Source organism: Erinaceus europaeus, chromosome 15 (assembly GCF_950295315.1).
Source record: "Erinaceus europaeus chromosome 15, mEriEur2.1, whole genome shotgun sequence".
In the NCBI taxonomy this organism is placed as follows: Eukaryota; Metazoa; Chordata; class Mammalia; order Eulipotyphla; family Erinaceidae; genus Erinaceus; species Erinaceus europaeus.
The window spans coordinates 78,721,328-78,747,803 of record NC_080176.1 but is presented as its reverse complement, the minus strand read 5'-3'; the positions used below and the strand labels follow the sequence as shown (position 1 = coordinate 78,747,803).

The 26,476-nt window shown below is 38.7% G+C and overlaps 1 protein-coding gene across 2 annotated transcripts; it reads right to left on the bottom strand.

Moving 5' to 3' along the window:
- Positions 1-4,587: 4,587 nt before the first annotated feature.
- SERPINB10 (serpin family B member 10) lies at positions 4,588-22,779 on the bottom strand. Of its 2 annotated transcripts, XM_007523894.2 has the most exons (8): positions 22,698-22,779; positions 17,822-17,998; positions 14,176-14,244; positions 12,550-12,687; positions 10,385-10,502; positions 8,320-8,462; positions 6,846-7,001; positions 4,588-6,130 (listed from the first exon to the last, which is right to left on the bottom strand). In XM_007523894.2, exons 2-8 carry the CDS (start codon positions 17,987-17,989, stop codon positions 5,726-5,728), a joined length of 1,197 nt encoding a protein of 398 aa, XP_007523956.1. In that variant the 5' UTR covers positions 17,990-17,998; positions 22,698-22,779; the 3' UTR covers positions 4,588-5,725. The 2 variants fall into 2 exon arrangements, with proteins under 2 accessions (XP_007523956.1, XP_060029970.1); XM_060173987.1 differs by lacking the exon at positions 22,698-22,779 and having other exon boundaries at positions 17,917-17,998.
- Between the last annotated feature and the right edge of the window lie 3,697 nt (positions 22,780-26,476).

Genomic DNA, 26,476 nt, shown 5'->3' with positions numbered 1-26,476 from the left:
TATTCAACACAATAGATATGGTCATTAGAGTTTATGCCCAACTTTGCATCTGGATTTCAAGTATTTCAGGTATTTTTTGTATGCTCAAAAACATTGGAGTAATTTTCATCTGTGGTTTATTACACTACGAAAAAGCATATAATTCTCCAAAATTTATGGGATTCTTATTTGAAAAAATGCAATATTATTAAGCAGGAAAATGTCTGACCATTGCTACAGATTTTATTTCTGGAATAATTTTAGTGTCTGCAAATCAGGTGAAAATGAAATTTTCTTTTTTTTCTGTTTTTTTACCATTGTTGTTGTTGCTGTTATTGTTGTTGTTGCTGCTGCTGTTGTTGTTGGATAGGTTGGAAAGAAATTGAAAGGGGAAGGAATGATAGAGAGGGTAGAGAAAGATAGACACCTTCAGACTGTTTGTGAAGTGACCACCCTGCTGGTGGAGAGTCATGGGCACTAACCTTGATCCTTGCCCAGGTGCTTTGTACTATGCGCACTTAACTGGGTGCACTACTGCCCAGCCCCCCTCTTTTCTAGTTATCATCATCATTATTATTATTATCTTTTATTTATTGAAGGGAGACAGCCAGAAGTTGAGAGGGTAATTGGGAGATTGGGAGAAAGATAGACACTCGCAGCCCTGCTTCACTGCTCTTGAAGGAGAAACAATTCATTTTTGTTTTTAAAAAAGCAAACAATAGGTCATCAGAACTAGCAGATGCCCAGGTTTGTCAAAAAGTGGCAAAACAGGCCAAGAGATGAAAAATTCTGTTGTAAAGTAGCTATAAGTTCCATGTATAAGCCTCATGTTTCTTTGCCTCTTTTCAGTTGGCTACACTCATCCCTGTCCATTGCATCTCTTGTCAGTGCATTTCTAGCCAGTCACTCACTGCTCCCCTCCTCCTGTGTTCTGGCAAATCCTTTCACACCCTTGCCACTGCCCACTCTCTTCTCTTGTAGGACTCTCCTTGCCCTGAGTACAGCAAGTAGTAGGCTTCTCTCTCATTCTCAGACCACCTGTGGCTCAGGGAATGTATAAACTCCCCATCTTGCTCTGTGGGCTCAGAGAGCTGGCCTTGACCAAGATTCCTCTTAGACCTCAGACAACACTGGAAGGTCCAAGGGCAAAGTTGGTGGCTAGAGAAATCCCAGCCCAGCAGCTCTCAGGCTGAATTCCTTCCTTCCATCATTTTCCTCCTCTCTATATTTGTCACTGCCTTTGCTCTCTCCCTAGAAACATCTGCGCTCTTAGGAAGTTTCCTCTAGCCTAAAATACAAGGACTCCAGAGCCTCCCCAGCCCTGGACCTGGGAATTTCTTCTTGCACTCAACTGCTGCTTCTGCTTCTGCTGCTGCTGCTGCTTCTCCCTCCTCTTTGCACTAGAGTGGCTGCCCCTATTTATGCTTGGTGGATGTTTCTGAGTCTTGCTTTTCTGACAAGGAATTCTGACTCAGTGCCCTTGGAAGTATGTTATCCAGGGAAATTCCCAACTCCTCTTAGTCCCAAGTGGAACCCTGAGAATATCTTGATTTGCAGGCAGCTTCCTTGTATGTCTAAGAGCAGGAGTCAATGGGGAGACAGGGCTGGCCTCTTCCCTCCTCCCTGCCAGAACTCTCTCTTGGAACTAGAATTAGAAACTGCTGATCACTAGCACCTCCTGGGAAAGTTCTAGAGGGCACAAGACCATCTGTTCTCTCTACTTCATTCTCTTGGGGACCAGCAAGGGGACCCACTGCTGTGAGTGGGCCATGAATAAAATACCCCAATCCATCAGTCCTAGTGATGGATTTTTTATTCTTTCTGTTGATAAAGACAGAAATTAAGAAGGAGAGATAAATAGACACCACTGAAGCACTACTTAACTGCTCATGGAGCTCCTCCCCACAGGTGGGGACCAGGGCTTGAACCCAGGTACTTAAGCATGATAAACTATGAGCTCTACTAGTTAAATGTTATGCCTTTTTTTAAAAAAAACTCCTTCTATTGATTGACAAATTCAACCCTTTGCTATCACCCCAGTGTCTCAAAGCATCATTTTGGTTTCAGATTATTGACTGTAATGTTCTTTCTTCCAATTTCAGTATTCTTCTTTTCATACTATTGCTGCCTAGGGACAGAAGTTTGCCCAGTGAACTGGGTGACCTTGTGTGTCCTCATGAAAGAACTGAGGGCAGGGTATATTTGATAATGACAAAGATACAGTGTTTATCAAGAGTAGAACTATTCCAAAGAGACAAAAAAAAAAAGAAAGAAAGAGAGAGAGAGAGAAAGAAAGAAAGAAAGAAAGAAAGAAAGAAAGAAAGAAAGAAAGAAAGAAGCCAGAGCTGAGCAATGCTCTGTCTGGTTCTTCTTCTAGCATTTGCCCTTCTTCCATAGCCAGTCAACAGCGTCAGGTTGAGCCTGATATAAAGTTTCGAGACCTCCTTTGAATCTGGAGAGGTGGCAGTCGTTGACTATGTGGGTCTATCTGGTAATAAAAATAAATGAATGAATAAACAAATAAATAAATGTTTAAAATATGTCAATATGTGGGGGTCTGGATGGTGGTCCACCCAGTTGGTTAAGCACACATATCAGCAAGCTCAAATAACTCAGGTTTGAGACCCTGCTCCCTACCTGCAGGGGAGACGCTTCACAAGCAGTAAAGCAGGTCTGTAGATGGCTACCTTTCTCTCCTCTTCTCTATCTCCCCTCCCATCTCAATTTATTTCTGTCCTGTCAAATAAAAAATAGAAGAGAAAAAATAGAACAGGAAAAAAAAAAAAGGAAAGAATGGTCCCAGAAGTGATGGATTTGTAGTGAAGGCACCAAGCCCCAGTGATAACCCTGGTGTCAAAAAACAAAAAAGAAAAGAAGGGAATATAGCCTCATGACACCAACAGTCAAATAAATCAACATTCCCTCAATAAAGTAATAATGAAGTTAAAATGATTCTTCTGATAGGAAATCCCGGGGGAGCAAATATACTGATGAGATTGGTGGAAACACCATTGCTTATGTCTGGAATTGTTGGCTCTGCTCCTAGTGTCTTATTTTACAGACGAGGAATAGGAAGGTCTTTGTCAGTATGACTCAGTGTTTCACAGAAAACTTACAGTGGTATTTGAGCATCTTACAGAAAATTTCCTGAAACAAGTTGATCATTGTCCAATTGAATTCATTCCAGAGATACTGCTCTTTCTGACATATCCCCATTAAGAACACTGTCTCCAATTTTTCTTTTCTTTTTTTTTTATTGAGTAATTAAGCTAAAAAATCTACTTATAGCCAAAAGCCTGCAGGTTCCCATAGCCTACAGGGAAGACAAAGAAAAAAAGAGGGTTTAACAGTCATCATGCTTCACTTCAAGGATCGTGTCTCCAATTTTTCAATGTTCGGTTTACTTGATTAAGAGTTGCATTCACTTTAGCTACAAAGGAGTGGGTAGACCTCCATGTTCTTCATTCCCTGCCATGAGCTTTCCTAAGAGGCTGTGAAATGATGTGCAGACACATTAGTTGGGGTCCACTCAGGACCCAGAACTCACAGTTTATTTGAGTAAAGGAGAGTTGATCTAAAGAATGAGTAAGGTTGGCAAGACAGACCATCTGGTGGAGTATCTGCTATGCCTAGAAGTGTTCTCCCTCCTTGTGGCGAATCTCAACTTTGCCTCATGCTTATGTGGACTTTTATCTTTATGCGTGTTTCCTTTAATACACGAAAATGTTTTAAAATGATGTCTTCCTACTTATTTAATTTCTACTTAGTTTCTCTCATACAACATGTCCTCAAGAGAAAGAAGGAAGAAAGAATGGAGAAGGAAGAAGGGAGACTAGGTGATAGATTACCTGATAGAAATACATGACTTACTACCTAGATATAGACCAGGTCCCCTGAGATAGAGCATATGTTCACATGTGTCCATAAACCAGGGAAAAATACACCTGAAAGCAAAAATACACAAGAGTTTGTAATGAGGACTGCCCAACACTTCATCTGCACTATTCCAGCCTTTAGGTTCATGACTGTTCAACAATTTGTTTGACTTTGTGTGTTAACTCTCTTTTCAGCCACCAGGTTCCAGATGCCAGCAGGATGCCGACCAGACTTCCTTGGACTGATGACCCCACCAATGTGTCCTGGAGCCCCGCTTCCCCAGAGACCCACCCTACTAGGGAAAGAGAGAGGCAGACTGGGAGTATGGACTGACCAGGCAACGCCCATGTTCAGCGAGGAAGCAATTACAGAGGCCAGACCTTCCACCTTCTGCAACCCACGATGACCCTGGGTTCCAGAAGGATAGAGAATGGGAAAGCTATCAGGGAAAGGGATGGGATATGTAGATTAGGTGGTGGGAATTGTGTGGCATTGTAAGCCTCCTATCCTAAGTTTTTGTTAATGGCTCCTTTCTTAAATAATAAAAAAAATAAAAAAGAAATACATGACTTATTATGCTCAAAATCCAAAGTTTGATATGGTTAGTACTAAATATGTTACAATTTCCTATTTTTTTGAGCTAAGGAATAGAATCACTCTTTATTGTGTAACATCAGCTCAACATTTGAGACAGAAAATACATTTCCCCTTATAAATGTATACACTTTATGATGGAGTCACACATTTACTTTATTATATGAATATGGGAAAAGCAACCTAGAGTGATACAACTGATCTCAAAAATTAGAGTAACAGATAAAAACAGCCATAAAGCAAGCACCTGTATGTGAATATTTCAGAAGAAATTAGAAAAACAGTCAGCTTTAAGACATTTTGTCAAGCATATCTTTTTGTAACAAAACAGACTAACATAAATGAGAAAATTTATAGTTTCATAAAATTTTATAAGCAAATATATTACTGTGTTTTGAATTTCATTTTAAACCAGGAACTAGAAATAAATGAAATACTATTCAGCAGTAAAGATGAAATACTGCCATTCATATCATGGAAGGGAGTAGAAACCTACATAATGCAATCACATTCCAATTAAGCAAGAAAAGAAAGACAGTCAAACTGTTCAGAAAGCAGGTTTGTTTATACATTCTAAACTTACAGAGAAAAAAATGTATAAAATGTTTATTTCTGAATAATTTCAGTACCACAAAAATATAAAACATAATGCATAGATCCCTTCATAATCTTAACACAGATCTCCTTAGTGCAAAAACAATCAAACAAAACCCTGACATTGCTACGGACACTTTTTCAAACCGAGATGTCAACATTTATTCATTGCTATTATCTAAGTTCTAGATTCAACTAGAATTTTAATAATTTTCCCACTAATGTCAAGATGTAGATTTTCAATATCAGAAAATAAGGTTTAGTTAGAATATTTTATGAACACCTGTAGTATTCTTGAGAGAATCCTTGTTCAGCAAGAATTTTATGTCACTTTCAGAAAAAAGTTTCCTCAGTCTGTGGTGAATGTGAAATATGAGTGACGGCCACACTACAGTGACAAGCTAACTAATAAGTGTGAGACACTCAACTGGAAAACACACCTTCTTAAATGTAAATAAATGTCACAGGAAAACAAAATGTTGAGTATTAAAGGCAAAATGTGCCACTAACTCTGGTTCCACAGATCTGGTAAAGTCACCAGGAAGCATTACTTCAAGTTATGGCATTGAATATTCAGATAAGAAATAGCTACCCACTGGTTGTCATTATAAGTGTGGATTACTGTCTGGTATTTACTCTTCACACTGCAGGAGAGTTTTGTTTGATGTGGAAGTAGTAGGGTTTAGGGGGAGCAGAATCTCCCATAAAAGAGGATACTCTTGGTTTTGTTGTGTCTGATGAAGAAAAGGAATGGGTGGTCTGCCTTGAATTCCATGGAGGGGACTTTTATTCGAAAACCCACCTCACTGGCACTGCCAGCTGCGGCCTCTGTGCCTTGTTCATTGATTTCCACAAATGACTTGTGGAAAACATTGGACAGAAATAGGTTTCTCTCAGAAGACATTCCTGAGAAATCTGCTTTGCTTGGATTAAAGGCATCACTCATTCCCATACTGCTAAGGATTGACTTGAGATCATAAGACTCTTCCAGCTTGAATTTGGGAAGAAACAGATGTACATCATATGTCTCCATCATGTCCTCACAGGTCCATTCACTCAGTTTTTCATAGGTGACAACTTTCTCCAGCTGTAGATTTGGAACCAAGACATGAAGAGTTAGTAATTTCACAGTAGAAGTGAGAGCTGGGGGTGTGTGGGGAGGGGGGTCTACAAGTGAATTAAGATCACACCCACAACCAAAGGCAATAATGGCAAATTCTTTGTGTAATGAGGTCCTTCATATTGTTAACCTAAAGTGTTGTTTTGGAGTTCTCACGTTATAAGAATTAGATCTCAATTTTTAAAAGATTTTTTTAAACATTATTTATTGTACTTGATAGAACAGAGAGAAATTGAGAGGGAGGGGGAAATAGAAGGAGAGAGAGATAGACACATAGGAACTTGTTTCACCACTCATGAAGCTTCCCCCCGCTGGTGAGGACCAGGGGCTGGAACCTAGGCTTCTCTATGTGAATAACGAAGTGATAACAGAACTATGACATCACTCATGTGTGGGGACCCAGCTCACATAAAAAATAATAAATAAATCAAAGGAAAGAAAGAATTAAAGGTCAGGAAGGCCATCATGAAAGTTCTTAGCGGTTTCCTAGAAGAGGTAAGTGAGAGAATCTTCTCCAAGTCATAGAGGCCAAGCCCTGACATTTTATTTTCCCTTTCTTTCTTTCTTTCTTTCTTTCTTTCTTTCTTTCTTTCTTTCTTTCTTTCTTTCTTTCTTTCTTTCCTTCCTTCCTTCCTTCCTTCCTTCCTTCCTTCCTTCCTTTCTTCTTTCTTTTTTCTCTTACCTGACCCAGCCCATAGTCATCTTCTGGCAGCAATACAAGCAGACTGAGGTCACCGCTCTCATAGTAGAGCTGAAGACCTGTGGCTTTGGGTGTTTCTATGTGAAAAACTTGAAGGTTTTTTTTCATTGACATCATTTGCACTGGTTTGCTTGTGGTCTACAGGAAACAAATAGCAAAATCACCAAGGAGGGATTCCACCAAACCTTTAGTTCATATCTGGCAGTGACTCCCAGAAGTCTTGAGACATTGACAGAATCAAGGCCCCTCTGCTAAACACTGAAAAGAGTTATTCAGACCACGACTTCTGGATCTAAGGGTTAACAGGATAGCCTCAAGAGCACCATCCGCAGGCCAGATGAGAATTTCTGGTTTTGACACTAGAGTAGTAAGCTCTATAAATCATAGCAAACTTCACTCAATCAGGCACTTGAAAGTGCTCTCGATGACCAGAACTCAACTGATAAAGTATAAGGCTTGCACAGTGTTGATATTTTTACCATATAATACAGCAACTCTACTCCTGGGTTTTTATTAAAATAAACTAAAAGTTTCATCATACAAAATCCTGCACTGCATTCCTCATAATTGTCAAAAACTGGAAACCACCAAGATGTCCTTCATGGAAATGAATAGGTATAAAAACATTTTATGTTCATAAAAAAGAGTATTGTTCATTGATAAAAGCAGTCATCTATCAAGGTAGAAAAGGCATGGGGCAACCTAAAATATAAATATCTATTAGTATGTGTAAGAAGTCAGTCCAAGACAATTATATGACATTCTGAAAAATTAAAAACTATAGAAATAATAAATAGTTAGTGCTAGGAGCTTAGAAAAACAACAACAACAAAAGCAAATAATGAAAAATGAACTTCCTGGACTTGGGAGACAGCATAAAGTTTCTGCAAAAAGGCTTCCATGCCTGATTCTCTAAGGCTCCAGGTTCAATCCCCAGCACCAATATAAGCCAGAGCTGAGCAGTGCTCTATTAAAATAAAATAAAATAAAACTTCAAACTCCCCTGTGGGATGGAACTAGGGACTTTTCACTCAGCCATGCAGCCACAGTAAAAACCAGTCTACAGAAGTATATATCTAGGAGAATTAAATTTAAAATGAAACTCCCTTTTATTAAAGTTTTTGTCAACCATATTCATTATTTGAACTAATACAACACAAGTTGTACAATCAATGCAACTATTAACCCCCCAGTAAATAAAAAGAAGGGCAAAACATCTTGATGGTTCAAATTCTCTTTCGTAACCAGAGAAATGTCAAAATTCTATTTAAGAAAGATATATAATACAAGACTTAACAAGCCGAGGTCCCCAATACACAGTGTCATATGTGCCAGAGTGGGGCTCTAACTTCTCTCTGTCTCACATATAAAATAAAGGAAGTTGTTAATAAGATAAAACAGAATCCCTTTTACCATGCCAGGTAAACATCCATCTAGGTTATTGACAGATTCTCACCTTGTTGATTCTGAAAGGCTTTTCTGTGGTGTCCTGGGCTGAGAACTGATGTTCCCAGATGCCTTTGAAGTAAAGAGCATTCACCAAAACCATTCTGGTTGCCGAGTCCACAGCATCATCAGGTAAGAGATTAGGGATTTTACCTGCAATAGCAGAAGGATAGTATCCAAGGGACATTGAGATGACATGCCATGCATATAGAATCAGATACTATGAAATGTAATTTCTTGAGGATACACTTGTCAATCATCTAAAATGGGAAATTAACATTGAGAGAACACCTGCAGGGCTGGTTCACTGCTCATGAAACTTCCCTTCTGTAGAGGGGGGCAGGGCTTTCTGATCCTGGGTCCTTAAGCTATGTAATATGTGAACTCAGCTAGATGCATTCAACCACTTGGCCCCTAAAGAATTTGGGGGTGATATACACCAGGTTCTGTGAGAGAGAGCATATGTTCACATGTATCCATAAACTAGTCAAAATATATACCTGAAAGCAGAAGTACACTAGAGTTTGCAGGGAATACCCCCCAAACACTTCCTCTCCACTGTTCCAACCTTTGGGTCCATGATTGCTCAACAATTTGTTTGGCTTTGTATGTTAACTCTCTTTTCAGCCACCAGGTTCCAGATGCCATCAGGATGCCGGCCAGGCTTCCCTGGACTGAAGACCCCACCAATGTGTCCTGGAGCTCCGCTTCCCCAGAGACCCACCCTACTAGGGAAAGAGAAAGGCAGACTGGGAGTATGGACTGACCAGGCAACGCCCATGTTCAGCGGGGAAGCAATTACAGAAGCCAGACCTTCCACCTTCTGCAACCCACAGCAACCCTGGGTCCATGCTCCCAGAGGGATAGAGAATGGGAAAGCTATCAGGGGAGGGGATAGAATATGGAGATTGGGTGGTGGGAATTGTGTGGAGTTGTGCCCCTCCTACCCTATGGTTTTGTTAATTTATCCTTTCTTAAATAAAAAATAAATTAAAAGAAATAAAAAAAGAATTTGGGGGTGAGTGAAATACACAGTCCAGCCATTCATAACGTTATTTGGAAGGACACCTGCCTGAGTACTTAAAGGAAGAATTCTTCCAGCACTATTCTTACCCTTATTTCTGTGTTGAATTTCTGTTGGATACTACAAGGTGCATTGCTTGCACAATCACATTTAGTCTTTGTGAAAACTGACTCAGTGCATATTCCCAGTAAATGTCAGTTAATCTATAATTGCAAAAACCACATTTACTTTCGGATTACCACAGAGCAGAAGTAACTTCAGTATTGTGGTCAATCATGCCTCACCATGAGGCAAGTTGGGTCATCGGTTGAGTGAAAACAGGGACTGAGAATTCAATTGTTGATTCTTTAATTCATCTCAAGCAACCTCAATCTTTTGCACAACTGCTATGATTTACGGTGTATTAACCATTCAAAGTTGAAATCTAGTAAGAGGTTCTTGAGTTCAGTTCAGTAGAGAAAGTCCAGGGGTCAATGGTCCCTTTCAAGAACAATGTAGAGAGCATCAATCTTGTCAAACTGAATGGTTTGACTTATGTGCTTTAGAAAAGTCATATTGTGGAGGCTATAAATATGACATCTATAGGCATGGCATGAATAGGAGATGTTTTGAATATTTGGAATGTATAAAAATTCTAATTTTTATCCCACTCATAAAAAGAAGTTGAGAAAGAAGAACAGAATGGGAAACTCAAAGCAAGAGATGACTGAGTTTGGAGTAGGGCACCAAAGTAAAAATCTCTGGGTGGATGGGTGAGAGTGGATGTTCAGCTTCACTGGTGGGGAGTGGGGTGGGGAAAAATGGGGACACCAAACAGTCCTTTATTGGTGGGAATTGTGTTTATATACACTCCTATTAACTTGTAGTCTCATAAATCACTATTTAATGTCCATTATTGGTGGGAATGGTGTTTATATATACTCCTATTAACTTGTAGTCTCATAAATCACTATTTAATATGAGAAAAAAGAAGAAAAATATATTTAGGAAAGATACATAATTGCATAGAACACAAACTCAAAGCAATCCACAGATTGCTGTGAAAACTTACCCTCAGTCTGACTTTCAACCCAAGAGTTGATATCCTTCCGGACTCGGTCAGAATCTTCCACAAAGTTAACAGATTGTGGTTGTGCACTAAAGTATGTCTTCATGTCGTCTAAATATTTCTGAAAGAGAAGAGGTTAAATCTTCATTTATAAAATTGGTTCAAAACAAAGAAACAGAATTGACTTAGATTATTTAAAAAATAAGAGAGACAGGCATAGGCAAATTCTTACCGCATCACTCTCTTTCTGTCAACATTCCAACCTAGTCAACAGCTAAGCACCCCACCCCCTTAACAAATGTAGTTGGGTGGGCTTGCTTATGGGCATTTTAGAAGTATCAGCAGCTGGGGAAATAGCTAGGTTGGAAACACACAGGACTTGCATGCTTGAGGCTCCTGCTTCAGTCCCCAAAGCCACACATGAGTGGTAGTCTGGCTTCTCTGCTGCATGTGAAACTCTTTTTCCATATATATGGTGACTCTTGAAAGCATTAAGAATTGCGTTTTCTTGTATCTCTGTGTCCACATTACAAATGCTTACTGAGCTCAATAGCTCTCCTACATTTCATCTGAGCCCAAGACCACAAGTATTAGAAACATTATTCAAGGTCAGAGGAAGGCTCATCAGCCTACCTTACCAAGCACCAGATTCGAGCCCTGTTGCAACATGGAAGGTGCTATGGCAGAGGAGGAAGCTTCAATACTGTGTTTTAGCCTCTTCTCTCTGTTTGCCTGTTTCTCTTTACCTTTCTACCTAAATGATGAAATAAAAGACCCAGTATGATGAAATGGCACATGCATAAGATCCCAGGACCACCACACATGTTTTTAATGCCTCATTTGGTCGATTCCCCCCTACCCAGAGCAGTAAAATAGCCCAAGTTCTAACTTCACTAGAATATACCAGACATGAGCAGGGTTCACATTGCTCAACAATATGACAGGGCTTGATTCTGCTGCTTGCTATCTTTTTACCCAGTTCAGTGTCTTTATCCTTTGTCCACTGGACACCTGTATCCTCTTACTCTCCTCTGAGATGTTCCCCAGATGTGATGTATGAAAGTGAGGAATAAGGGAGTCGGGCGGTAGCACAGCGGGTTAAGCATAGGTAGCGCAAAATGCAAGGACCGGCATAAGGATCCGGGTTCGAGCCCCCGGCTCCCCATCTGCAGGGGAGTCGCTTCACAAGCAGTGAAGCAGGTCTGCAGGTGTCTATCTTTCTCTCCCTCTCTGTGTCTTCCCCTCCTCTCTCCATTTCTCTCTGTCCCATCCAGTAACGAAGACAACAATAACAACTACAACTACAAAAAAGGGAGGCAACAAAGGGAATAAAGAAATAAATATTTAAAAAGAAAAAAGAAAGTGGGGTATAAATGCTCAGCACTTGACTCTGACTCTGAACTATAGATGAAGTTATGGTCTGAATTGAGGGCTCTTAACCATCAAAGCAGAGGGGAAGCTGATATGATTCTGTGTTTATAGTCTTCCCTAACCCTGTAAAGTCATGAAGTAAAGTAGGTTGTCTGATCCTAAAGTCAGTTTTGGTCTTGAGTGAAGACTCTACAACATAGCTGTGAAGACACGTCCCTCTAATGTTCAGAATTTACTCTATTTTGTCACTCTACACTTTTTATTCAATTTTCAGTTTTAAAAAAATGCTGATGCAGGATTACATAAATCACATTCTTATATGAATCCATTGTTTATTCCTGGACTAAATCTCTTTATTCTGGATAAAGATCTGACCAGTGGAACCTACCCAGTGCACATATTATACTGTGCAAGGACCCAGGTTCAAGTCCCAGCTCCCCCTATGTAGTGGGGAAGTGTCACAAGTGTTAAAGCAGTGCTGCAAGTATCTGTGTTTTTCCCTCTCCCTCTCCATTCTCAGTTTCTCTCTGCCCTATCAAAGAAAGGAAGAAAGACAGAGAGAAGGAAAGAGAGAAAGAGAGAGAGAAAGACCTGATTACTACATCGGATATGGGATATGAGATCTATTATAGTTTTCCTTTACCATTAGGCACCTATGATCTAGTCTAGTAATCTTTTACCAGAAATACTGACTTGTACTTAGTAATTAGGATTGCCTCTGATGAAATGTATAAAGAATTTATTTGTTGGTTCCACATGCTTTTGCTGTTAGCTTGAGATAACATGTTTGAACTTACATTGTGAAATGGGTATGTTTTCTCTCCATACACCCCGTTGGCTGTTTTCAGTATGTAGGTTTTGTTGGGATTGTTGATTTCTGAAATAAGGCTCTGGAAGTCCAAGTGTATTTCTTCAACCTTGACTGAGTTGGGTTCCTTTCAACACAGACGGGTTAGTCAAATAAAAAAAAAAAAATTTAAATGCTAAGCTGAGGCAATATCTATGTGAACAATCTGTACTTAAATGAAATAAACTATTATTTTGGGAAAGAAAAGTGGAAATAAAGTCTAAGACAAATAAAAGACTTTCTTTAGTGTTATCAGTGCAAAAAAAATTACGAAGGGTATAATTTTCTTCACATTTATTTTACAAATAGGAAAGGCTTGAAATGGAGCAACTGAGCATGTACCCAAACAGATGTTTATTACCCCCTCCCACCTCACATTATTTTACAGGGGCACAAGATGTGTCAGCCACGTTCACATGTTAATTTGAAATTTGCACATACAGTTCTAAAATGCATGACAGAAATGACATCTTTTCTCATATACTGAAGGTCATATTGAGAAGAGAGTCAATTTCTCAGAAGATACTTAATGGTTAGTTTTGAAGATTTTAGTCTCAGATGTCATGCAAAAATTTTCATATAAGATGCTTCAATTCTAAATAGCATGCATTTAATGTAAAAAAAAAAAAGAGTAAATCTGGTTAGTTCAGACATCCAAATGAATGTACCTGCTTATTTCCTTCCTCTCCATCTGTTTTCCTAGTTCACCAAATTAGGTCAAAATAGGTTGGAAAATGTGAGAAATCTTGAACATAATGAGTGTAAACAAAACTTTAATAGTATCCACTCATTGTTGGCATCTTCCAGAGGTCAGGGCTGGAGCACATGTTTGTCTTTAGATTTCAAATGGGATCATATTTCCTTGCATTTTTTTTATGTTAGAACATAGTGCTGTTAATTTTCTAGTCCTTTTCATATAGTTCCTATTTCCCTTTGAGGAACATAATATAGGTTCATATAATAAAGGAGAAATGTTATACAAATCAGTCCTCCCCTAAGGCATGAATTCCCATAGAAAGTTTTGTGAAATTCATTTCTCATAGAAAACAAAACCATAGAGAGAGGCAGACTGGGAGTATAGATTGACCAGCCAACGCCCATGTTCAGCGGGGAAGCAAGTACAGAAGCCAGACCTTCCACCTTCTGCAACCCACAATGACCCTGGGTCCATGCTCCCAGAGGGATAGAGAATGGGGAGGGGATGGGTATGGAGACCTGGTGATGGGATTTGTGTGGAGTTGTGCCCTTCCTATCCTACTGTTTTGTTAATATCTCTTTTCTTACATTAAAAAAAGAAAAGAAAAACATGAAGTTTATAAATAATTATAAAGGCAAAACTGTTGATTTGGAAATAAACCTTGAGAAGTGGAGCAATAGTGGAACAAATGAGAAAGAAGAAATAAAATGAAAAATATTACCTTTCTAAAAAGTATTTACGTGTTTTAAATAATGCTGACATTTCAATATATGTTTATGAAAGAAAGACATTAAAGTATGTTTTAGTCAGTCACTAAAGCACATGTACTGCAATTCTTTCTTCATCATAATCAACTAGATGTTACCATCTAGGACATACCATTTTCCTTTGCTTTTCACTCTTAGGGTAAAATTTAGGATCTTGCTGGTCTCTGTTAAATTGCAGCACCTGTAAGTTCAATAAAAAGAAGTATGAGTGCAAGGCCAGTGCTGAAAGATATAGGTCAGTGGGTAATATTCACTACTTGCATATATGACATCTTGACTTCCATTCCGAGCACCATATGGCAGACAGTGGTTTGTCTCTCTCTTCTCATAGAAAATAAATATTTTAAAATGGCTATGCATGCATAAATCCATATTAATCATTTCTATAGCTTTAAGGATATAGTTAAATTTTTAAAATTTTATTTCAATGAGAAAGAGAGGAGAGGGAGAGAGAGAGAGACTAAGAGAGGCCAGAGTACTGCTCAGCTCTGGCTTAAAGTGGGGCAGGAATTGAAATGCATATAGTTAGTTCTATCAAAAGATGTAATTAAATTTTAAACATACGTAAAATTAAGGGAACTCATTTGCCTTAAATGGTGTGCAAGCTAAATTAGCACAGAATGTCAAGAGCTGTCTTTGAAGAGATTTTTAAAAGTCTCATTGTATCCAGTCATGCAGTCATCCATTCATGGGTATTGAGTTTGCTCCCCCTAGTTGGTTGTGGTGAATAGTGCAGCTATTAACACAGGGCTGCGTATGTTCCTGAGGGATTAGTGATGGTATGTGTTTTGCACAGATGCCTAGGAGTGGTATTGCTGCCTCATAAGATATTTCCTCTTTCACTGCTGGATAGAGAACCTGTGGGACGTGTATTCAATGGAATACTACTCTGCAATTTAAAAGGATAATATTGTGTCCTTTGGGACAAAAATTCATGGAACTTGAGATGATTATGGTTCATGAAGTATGAACGTGCAGAACAGCTGCCAGATGGCTTCACTCATGAGTATTGCGAATTGAAACACATGAACTTAAAAACAAGCAAACAAACAAAAAGCAGCCACACTGTGAACTTTCACTAAGACTCTGAGAAATGTGATGTTAGCAGCCTCATAAAGGGGGGGGGGGGAGGTCCGGAGACTGGGAGAAGCATGAAACACTGGGGCTGGCTGCAGTGTGGAGCTAGACTCTGAATATTATAATCTTGTGGACCTTTATTAAATGACTAATAAAACTCTTTTAAGATATGAAAAAGTCAAATTTGACTTGAATACTTTCTAAAGGACTTTATAATGATCTCGGGAATAATCTTAAATATCAAATTCTCATGTTTTCACAGCAGAAGAGAGTGGCAGAGGAGGGAGAAATCATAGCACTGAAGATTTCTTCCATGTGGTGTGGGTCTGGGCTTAAACTAAGTCTTTCCCATGGGAAAGCAACATCCTTTCCAGTTATCCAGCACTGCTGGAAAAATTATTTCATAGTTTAGCAATTGATCTAGTTGTTTTTTTAATTATAGGTGTTAAGGTGGAGATATCATTTAGAAGGCTTGAGCAAAGTGCACCATTACTACAATTATTTAGAAGATAAAGGAATGCTGCTTGTGTTCTCTGGTGTTTCAGTTCTCCTTGCCTACAACCACAGGGCACAGGCAGATACATTGGCTTTCCTAGCATTTCATTTGAAAGTTAACAGGAAGGATGTGGACATGTGTGTTTCCCCTAAACTAAACAACATTAGAAAACAGTATTTTAATTCCATCTTCCATATCGTGAACTGTGTGCTCCTATGAGGGATAAAATTCTACCAAAGAATGTGCTGTCTTCAGACCTGCAGGGGGAAAGCTTCATGAGTGTTGAAGCAGGGTTGCAGGTGTCTCTCTTACTCTTTTCTCTCTCTATCTCCCTCTCCCTTCTCAATTTCTCTCTGTTTCTAGTCAATAATAAATAATACAATAAATTCAAAAAATATACTGTGCTGTCAACTGGTAACAGATGGGTCAAAGGTTGTGTGCTCAGCTCACTAGCCTAAACTGCAAAATAAAGCACGTAATTCATAGTTTAATAATATTTAACTAAAACAAGAGCAAGAAGCACCCAGCAATGTATTTATATGAAATAGACCCAGAGGCCAGGCGGTGGCACACCTGGTTTAGTACTCATATCACTATGCATAATGGTTTGAGTTCCAGACCCTGCTGTTTCACAAGCTGGTCTGCAGGTGTCTATCTTTCTCCCTCCCCTTCTATTTCCTCATCTCTCAATTTTATCTATCTTAACTATTAAAAAATTAGAAAAGGAAAAAATGGCCACCAGGAATGATGTATTCATAGTGCCTGTCACTAAGCCCTCTGTTAACACTGGTAGCAAATTAAAAAAAAGAAAAAAGAAAAGAAAAGAAGCACTACCTATAGGGGTGGGGGTGTCACTTCACAAGTGGTGAAGTAAGTCTGTAGGTGTCTGTCTCTTCCTCTTCCCCTCTCCTCTCAACTTCTCTCTGTCCTATCCAATAATAATAATTTTTAAAAAATTTAAAAAATGACCACAGGATCAGTAAATTCATATTGTAGACACTGAACCCCAGTGATAGCCCTGGAGGAAAAATAGGGAAAAAATTAAAAAAAAAAAAGGAAGAAAGGAAGAAATAGACCCAGACTGGAATTCAACTAAGACCAAGTCTATCTCAGCAATAGTTAAATCTTGTAGTTGTTAACTATTTTCTTCATACTTTAAAAAAATTAACTTTTATTTAATTGTTTAATGGGAAACAGACATGCAGAGAAAAAGATCAGAGCAATGCTCAGCTCAGGGTTATGGGTAGTGCTGGGACTGAACCTGAGACTTTGGAGCCTCAGGTAAGAGACTGCTTTGCATAACCACCATGCTGTTACCACCCCCACCCCCTCTAGCCTTCCCATAGATACTTTTAGCCACACTGTATCCTGTGAACTACAAGAATTGTATCTTGTGAACTGTAAGAATGAGACTGAGGCTGAAACTGACAGATTCTGTATTTCACCTGTCTCAAAATCATTGGCTGGGTCCATTTCCATATGTGACACAGAAGGTACACTCATGGGTGGTCAGAATGGTGCATTTATCTATCTACCCATTTATTTATTTACTTATTTAACTGACTTACTGCTACTACCCCCACTACTAGCTTATAGCTCAGATCTGGCTTCTGAACTGGAGCCTTGTCTCCCACCACTGAACCCAGGCCCTAAGGTGCCTCAAGAAAGGTCCTTTGCATATGGCCATTATGTTAACTCTTCTGCCCAAGATGTTTTATTATTTAAATTTAGAGTCAATGATTCTTGAATGATTTTAACTATCACAATGATTATTTCTTTTTTAGTGTTAAACCAAACTGGGTAGTCCCTTCACTTCACCATTTGATTTTGCTAGAGAACACAGGTTCTAATGTGAGCTTCCCTGTAACAGCTTTCTTATAGAAAATCGAAAAAACAGCTACATAGCAAGTTGGCTCCCTTTTCCAGATTTTTTAATGACCAGGAAAAGCTTAGAATGTATCCCTTATTTTGAGAAGTATTGTTATAAAATACAACCTATCTGAATTTCTAAAGAGGGGAAAAAAAAAGATAAAAGCCCTGGTTTACTGGTAGTAGGAAATGGGACCTAAGACATCAGAGCCTCAGGCAGAAAAGCTTTTTGCATAATTATTAGGCCTTCCTCCTCACAGCCAGCCCCACAGGGGCTAGTATTAAGGTAACAGGACTGTTAAACTTCCCCACTCACCTGGGCCATCTGAGCAGCTGTGTTTCCTTTGGTTCCCAGGTAAGCCATGGCCAAGGAGGTTGAGATGCCCAAAGGGGAAAAGAAAAGATTTTTACCTTCCTCATATGGAGCTAACTTTTTGCTGAACTCCAGGGCAAACTGGTTGATTGATTTTGCTAGGGAGTCCATTTGAAAACTCTGAAAAAGGGGGAAAAAATGTTAATGATCATTTCTATTTATGTCATTCTCCTTAAAAAATTGTATAGCTTACACAAGTGTCTCTTTAAAGTCAGTGCCCCTTTGAAATGATAGGAATGCAAAAGTATCCTTTGGAACAAAATAAGCACAGTGGTGAAAGACAAGGATTGGATTGTCTCTCATGCATTGAGAGAGAAAGGGACCCAGGCTATAAGCAAGAAGAGTGGCCCCAGGCAGGAGGCCAAAAGTTCTTCGGCTTGCCTGTCATCAAAACACACCCTGCTCAAGCTGTTCCAGTGAGTCACAACACTTGTGAAACTGCAGCAGTTGTGCAGAGGGTAAGAACCGCAGGCAACCATCAGTGCACCCTTATCAGAAGCTGACTGTGAAAGCTTTGGGAAGCAGCTTTTGAAACCTCTGCTAGAACAGAAAAGATAACTGCAACTTTCTTTTTTAAACACCCCAGTTCGCCCAGAGCAGCCACCTCAGTAAAGGATCCCCTTCTATTTCATTATCCCTTCACTTTCCTTTGCAGAAGGGCTACTCTGCTTCTAATAAACTTGCTCTGTAAAACCTCTGAGGCTTCACTCCTTTTATCTTTCCCTTCTTTGAACTTCACCACCATACATCCCTGGGTACTCAGATCACAGGAACTGAAGAAATAATAATCATAAAATAATATATATGGACTACGGATACCTACAGTTAACCAAAAGGAATAAATAACTAAATATTTTTAAAAATTAATATTGTTCTTTTGTATATCAGATTGCTGAAATTCAGAGTTAAGAGCGCTACCTTAAATCATCACTATACTGTGAAAGAGCAGTAAGAAATGCTAGATCCTGGTCAGTTAGCAGTTCATTGTTGAAGATTCCCTTTTTTATTAGTGATTTAGTGGGTGTTTCAACAAATCCCAAGATTTCAAAGGTAGTAAATTCACACCCACATATAGCACATGAGAGTTGCCACACTCTTTACCAAGCTCTAGAGATAGTTTAGTTAGTTTTACAAGTTCATTTGTTTTATTTGCAAGTTCATTTCTCTTCTTAGAAGGGGAGAGAGAGTTGTAGAGAGTGAGGGAGGAGTAGTGATACCTCCAGTACTGTTCCACTGCCTGTGAAGCACTGGAGGTGAAGGGCAGGCATCCAACTTCCCACAATGCACTGGGGGCTGCGCTTGACACTGGGTCACAGGCATGGGAGTAGGCATTTGAATCTTATTTATTCATTAAAACCTTGACATGCAGTATTCCCAGTTGTTAGAATATCTTTATCCTTGTTAAATCTATTGGAATTCCAACTGTTGTTCAGTCTCCTCTTTTGCTTTGAGAGCGTTTTTGGACATTTTGGTTACATAGAAGCGTATTTGCCACCCAAGTTTCTTAACACAGCTTCTGCCACTTGCTTAACACTTATCTACTTCTGTTTTCCTCTTGTTTATATCTTACTGACTCCAGGCTAAGTTTCTTAATAGCAAAATGTTCTTATTTTATATTTTCTATCAATTCCACCTAGGTCAGGACTTTGCATAAAACAAATACTCATAAGTACATTTTTATTTATAAAAATTTAATTTTTTCCCTCTCATTGATGATTTGACACGGTTTTATAAATATAGAAATTTTAGGGATATAGTTTCACAACCATATAGGATCCATCAGCAAAGATCTACGCCAGTGTGCTGTGCCCCTCCACCCCTTCTCCACACATGCCCAATAACAACCATGGTTTTTATAAAGTCCAAGAGACAGGCTGAGCACTACTGTTTGCAACTTCTTTTGCCTTAGTCATCTAAATCCCATACATACTTTTAGGATTTGTTCACAATGATCATTGTTTGGGTTTTAATCATCAATTATAGTTTACTTAACCTTAAATCATGTTCAGTTTAGAGGGATTCCATCTGAGGAAGCAGTGAAACAGAAAACTCTTTGACCCTAATTTTTACTCATTTAAGATCTTCTAGAACTCACTCATAGCAACAAAAGATTCAAGTTTTCTATTTTCTTTCACATGTTGTTCAACTTCTAAATTTTACCTCAAGTGATCCTTATGTTCTAAGTTTTTTTTTTTTTTGGACTGGGTTTCTATCATTAAAATTATTAGTTTAGTCTGTTGTCATCTTACAGCCAAGTAATTTGTCAAAGTGGTTAAATAATTTAAATAAACATAATTCCTAGTTCTACCTTCTACCACAAGTGCCAATGTTATGTAGGATTAAATCTCAGAGCTCCATTGGCACAATCGGTTAGCATTCAGTACTTATACAGAACTAAATCTTGCACTGACATCGCTCAGTCTTCTGAGTAACCTCAACTCCGAACTACAGAAAATTCCATAGTTCTCTCTGTCAAGTAGTTGAATGAAGGGAGAGGCAAAGCTAGTTGACTCATGGAGAGGCATGTGTGGACAAAGTTTTGGTTTCACCATGAATAGGAATACTGATACTGTTGAAATTCCCCCTCCTAGTTACAGGTTTACACTAAAGCAAACTTCCCAGTCTCTAAATCAGGTCCACATAATAACTCCTGTCTATTCTCCAAGTAGACTTTTAGAATGAGATTGTGCAGAAAATTATTTATGTGTTCAAATGTTAGGCAATACTCATTTCAGAGAAGGCTAAACGTTTAGGTTTTTTTTCTAGGTGTGTGTGCGTTTATATATTTTCTGAAAACTCAAGCGTAATGGGAAGCTAAAGATAACAAGAGAGTTAAGTCATTCATCAAAACATTTCATAGATACACAACACCAAACCCATCAGAGTTGGAAAGTTTCTTCACCCAATACAACTCCCTCATTTAATCTGTAAAGAAACTAAACCCTAGGGAGATTGAATGGATTTATATCTACAAGTAGCTAAAACAGACACGTATTTGCTGTCTCATTCTCTGGACTCTGAATTAAATTTCTTTCTTTCTTTTTTATTTTTTTCTTATATTTCATTCTTGTTTAGAGTCCATAGGTAAAGGAGAGATTGGGCCATGAAGGTGGGAAAACAAAAGGAGGAAGACAAGATGAATGATTATGAGGAGGAGGTGGCCTTCTTTTCCAAAGAAGATACCTGTGACCACTTGTCTTTCTGATGATATTACCTCCATCATAAAGCCATGCATTTCAGAAGATGACACCTCTTCTCCCCTTACCACAGCTATATAATCTAGAACTGCTTTCCAAAGAGACTAATAGTTTGGATTGTTTTATGATGAACACATAGTGATTTAGGGGCTTAGACTTCTTCATGGGTGAGAAGAAAGCTAATGCTTAATGTCATGGTAGTGAGGAAGAGAAGTTGCTTAGGGTTAACAGATAGGAAGTCAAACAGGGACATATATGAATACGACCAAGATCAAAACAGATATTGCCACATGCGCCATTTAGAAGAGTTATAAAGTTTTATCAGCTATTTTTAAAATGTTCTATTACTATTTTATTTGCTTATATTGCCAGATAGAGGCAACAAGTCCAGAAGCATGGCTAGAAGTTCCATTCATAGTTTCACAATTTCTAATATAACAAGTTCTCTAACTTTGAAAACAAATGCTTTTGGGGTCAGGCAGTGGCACACTCAAAGCACAAGCATTACCATGCCTAAGGACCAGGATTCAGGCCCTGTTACCCATCTGAAGTGGGAAGGTGAAGCAGATTTGCAGATGTCTTTTTCTCTCCACTCCACCTCTCAATTTCTGTCTGTCTTAGCAAATAAAAATAGAAAGAAAAAAAAAAGATGGCTACTTGGAGTGGTGGATTCATAGGCATGAACCATGCACCAGTGATAACCCTGGTGGCAAAATAAAATAAAATAGACTTTATAAAATGAAAAGAAAAAAAAGAAAGAAAATGAATATTTTCTGCACACCACCTCTCTTTACAATATAGCTTTGAACAAGCTCAGGACTAAATATGACTTGCACAAAATTCCTAGAGGGTAAACAATTAGTGGTATTTATATACTTTCCTCATGTTTGGTAGCTACTCTCTGTCCTAATCCAGCTTTCTAGCCCTAATCTCAACTCTGACACCATTTTACCAGACAATATTTTTAGTCATCTGCATGTTTACTATCAGGCTCACACAATAATTACCAAAGTCATGGGCCCCAAGGAGCATACCTAAAATAGACTACCTAGATTTTTCCCACCCGAAGACCCCTAATTTCATCTGCTCTATTCCTACCTTTGGGTTTCTGTTTATATTTGTCTTGTTTTATATCTTACTGTTTTTGAGCCACCAAGTTGCAGATGCTACTATGATACCATCCTGACTTCCTCAGGCAGACAACCTCACTGTGTCCCAAAAGTGTGTCCCAAAGTCTCACCTCCCCAGAACCCTATTCCACTAGGAAAAGAAAGAAAAAGTATGGGGGTATGGGTTGACTTGCCTATGTTCATGTCTACCAGAGAAGCAATTACAGAAGCTAGAACTTCCACATTCTGTACCCCATAAAGCATTTATCCCCAGGAGGATAAAGAATAAGGAAGTTTCCAATGGAGGAGATGGGACACAGAGCTCTAATGGTGGGAATTATATAGAACTGTACCCTTGTTATCTTACAATCTTGCTAATCATTATTAAATCACTAATACAAATTTTAAAAATAGATAAATTTATGGCTGGAAAAATATTGATCATTTGCTATTTGGCTAGGCACTACAACAAAGAAGAAATAAGTACTGGAAACAAAGGAATATTTACTATACCTTATATTCTTCCACTGGAATGGAACTGGCAATTCTTTCCTTTAGTAAGAGATTGTGGCTGGGTTAAGTAACCTCTAACTGTAGATTTCTTTTTCTAGCACCTCCCTTTTTATAGCCCCACCCTTTGATTCACATTCACAAGCCCATCTGCTCTTCCTTTAGTGATTATCTTGGCTCAGACTTGAAATAAAGAGACAGAGAGGGAGATGATTGAGATTTTGCCCAGGATCATTGAATTAACCGCATTTTCTGTTCTGTTCACACGTTGAGGCTTGTATTCCAAAGAATTAATTGTAACTTAGACTTCCCTTACTTAATTTAGTCTCTGCTTTTCCAATTTAACCCCAACAGATTATTTTACATGAAAAGAAAAATATAAAGCTTCAAATTAATGAAATGGTAATGGGCAATGAAATGGAAGATATTATTGTGCAATGTCCATTTCACAGTTGCTCTTCTCATTGGAAGTGTTATACAGCCCAGTGAATTATTCCAGAGATAGGGGTGCCATCCTCCTTCTCTTTGTATTATTATTATTTTTTAATATTTATTTTATTTATTTATTCCCTTTTGATGCCCTTGTTGTTTTATTGTTGTAGTTATTATTGTTGTTGTCATTGTTGCATAGGACAGAGAGAAATGGAGAGAGGAGGGGAAGACAGAGAGGAGGAGAGAAAGACAGACACCTGCAGACCTGCTTCACTGCCTGTGAAGCGACTCCCCTGCAGGTGGGGAGCCGGGGTTCGAACCGGGACCCTTATGCCGGTCCTTGTGCTTTGCGCCACCTGCGCTTAACCCCCCCTGCGCTACAGCCCGACTCCCTCTCTTTGTATTTTTTTAAGAGAAGAGACTATTATAGATTTCTTCTTGATAACACACTATTGTTATTTTTCTTACACTATTTTTTCCTTTTTTTATATTTTATTAATGACTTACTATTGATCCACAAAATTAGAAGATAACGGGGTATGATTCCTCACCATTCCCACAATCGAATTCTGTATTCCCATTCCATCGTCCTGGTACAGCAGTTCTCCCAAGGTCACAGATATGGGTGGACTATTATTTCTATAACTATCTGCCTATATTTACATAGATTTGCCCATTGTCTTCGATGGCCCCATCGAAGTCACACCTATGCCTATTACAACTTCTGAATGACCTTTCTTTTTTTGACTTCTCTTTCTGGGTCCTGAGAGAGTTGAAGTTCAGAGCCCGCTGCTCATCTTCAACCTATCATTTCCCCCCACTGGGTATATGCACCAAAACTTGTTTTGGGGCGCAGCAGGCAGGAGTTCTGGCTTCACAATTACTTTCTCTGCTGGACATAGAGTGTCCATCCTCTCTATCCAAGGGCAAGGTGTCTGGACTTCAACACAGTGATTTAGTAAAGTGTTGGCTTATAATTTTCTGGCTCTTTTTCATCCCCCCTTTGAGTGTATCTCCAGTCCTCCATAAATACTAGAAATGGAAAACAGTTAATTGTAAATACTCTCTATTTATGTAAATTATTGTAAATACTCTCTTTATTCATGTCCATGGGCATGAAAGAATGATGAAGGTAATAAAATGAATAACAGAAATGAAGAAAACACCCATAAGAGATTAAGTGGAAGAAGGAGTGTCTCCCTTGACTATGTGTTTGATGCATCATCACAGAGTTTTCCTATCTTTTCTCTTCTTTATTTTACTATTCCTGGTACAATTATCTCTTATAGTAAACTGCTTCAGAGTGTACTGTAGTATTCAATGTTGGCTTGAAACCTAGAAGGGAGTGTTTCTACGGATATTTTAGGAAATGTCACTTAGAATAGGAAGTGCTGTGAAGTCAGCCTGACATATGTGGAGCAGATGTCACCATTCATGGAAGCCTCCTGACTATTATTAGCTGGGAGAATAGTGTGCAGGCTCCAGATAGAGACACTGTGCATCTTGACTGACAGTGAGTGGCTCACCAGGGTGACTAGCGCTGCAGAAGCACAAGGATGTGTTACTGTCACATAAAATGCATCACTGTAGGTCCTGCTGAACCTGCCAGTGAAAAGTTTCTAAAGCCAGAATGAGTTTACTCCCTTTTCCGTAAACCTGCCCCCAGATTGCTTTCCCACTTAGCTATTGATTAAGCTCCTCATCTACATCTGCATAAATACTGCCAATGTCAACAAAATTGGAGTTGTGCCTTATTGTTTATTTGTTGTGTTTTACTTATTTACTATTATTTTTATTCTATTTTATTTTAGATAGCTACCGGCAGAGAGATAATGGAAGAGATCATAGCTCTGAAGCTCTGAAGCTATGATTCCTTCAATGCGATGTAGTGGGGGCTAGGATTAAACCTGGGTGTTGGACATACCGAAACAGAGCACTGTCTAATTGAGCTATTTTGCCAGCCCAGTTGGGCATTACCTTGATATCTCTCTGGAGGAGGAAAGGTGGTGGGGGAAAAAACAATAGTCTTATGAGCTGGCAATATAATAAGATCAGCATGATTTTATTTGGTTTTGTTCTTTGTTGTTGCCCTATGTATCTTTAGGAATATGAACTTAGACAACTCGTGGGGTGGAGAGATAGGGGCTAAATGAGGTGGAACTGGGGTGGAGCAGAGAGCTTTTGTACTTTTCTTTCTAAGGCACTGGATTTTCCTGATCACATGAATTTATTAGATCATGACAACTTTTCACAACAAAGTGAAGACTCTAAAACTCATCATTATTGTACTAGTAAGAATTTAGAAGCCACAAGCAGAGTAGGGTAGAGCCTGATGCATGAATAATGGCTCTGTTATTCTATTTGGGCTCTTATAACAGAATGCCATTGACTAGGTGACTTCAACAACAAACTTCTAGGGTCGAGTGGTGGTGCACCTGGTTAACTGCACACATTACAGTGCACAAAGACCTGGGTTCAAGTCCCTGGTCCCTGCCCTGCAGGGGGAAAGCTTCACGAGTGGTGAATCAGGGCTGCAGGTGTCTCTGTCTCTTTCACTCTATCTCCACCTCCCTTCTCAATTTCTCTCTGCCTCTATCCAATAAATAAATAAATAAATAAATAAGAACAATAGGTTTTCCAGTTCTATAGCCCAGAAATCTTAGATTAAGGCACTGGCATGATAAGTTTCTTAGCAAGGCCTCTCTTCTAGATTCAAAGATTACTTTTTCTTTGTATGTACATGGTGGGGAAAAAGAAGCTACGGCTCCTTCCTTTCTTCTCAAAAGCACAAATTACATCAAAGTGACATTACCTTCAACCTAATCTTACCCGATCTTCCAAGGGTTTCCTCTCCTATTGCACCACAAGAAGGGTGAGGGTTTCCACATTTTTTAATGTTTCTTTTGATAGGAGTGGGTGATATTTTCCCCAAGTGAAGTAAGATACAAACTCCCAATTGGGAAAAATATATATGTATTATAGCAACAAACAACTTCAAAAGATTAAAATGTAATAAAACTCATGCCTTTAAACCACCCAAGAATTATTTGAAATGAGAACTCTTCAACCCTAATCTAGACTAATAATGAGAAAAAGAAAATAAGACTCACAAAAATTTAAAGATTTAATTATCATCCTTTTGAATGAATGAAAGCATGTACAAAAATAAATATAAAAGGAGAATGCAAGTGAGCAAGAGTCCCTAGTATCCCTGAATGTCTGATAAGAGGAAATAAAAGACTATCAGAGGCTTAAAAAGTAACTGGAAATAGTTTTAGGATTCTGTTTGACCAGTTGGCAGTGATACTATTTTGTTACTGACACAGAGAATAGTCAAAATTAGTACTTAT

Bases quoted from the DNA above. Each gene is read 5' to 3' on its own strand.
- SERPINB10 (XM_007523894.2), bottom strand. From the start codon at position 17,989: ATGGACTCCCTAGCAAAATCAATCAACCAGTTTGCCCTGGAGTTCAGC. The intron at 14,245-17,821 runs GTGAGTGGGGAA...TTGAACTTACAG, and splicing joins CAGCTGCTCAGATGGCCCAG to GTGCTGCAATTTAACAGAGA. The intron at 7,002-8,319 runs GTGAGAATCTGT...TGTTTCCTGTAG, and splicing joins AGCCTTTCAGAATCAACAAG to ACCACAAGCAAACCAGTGCA.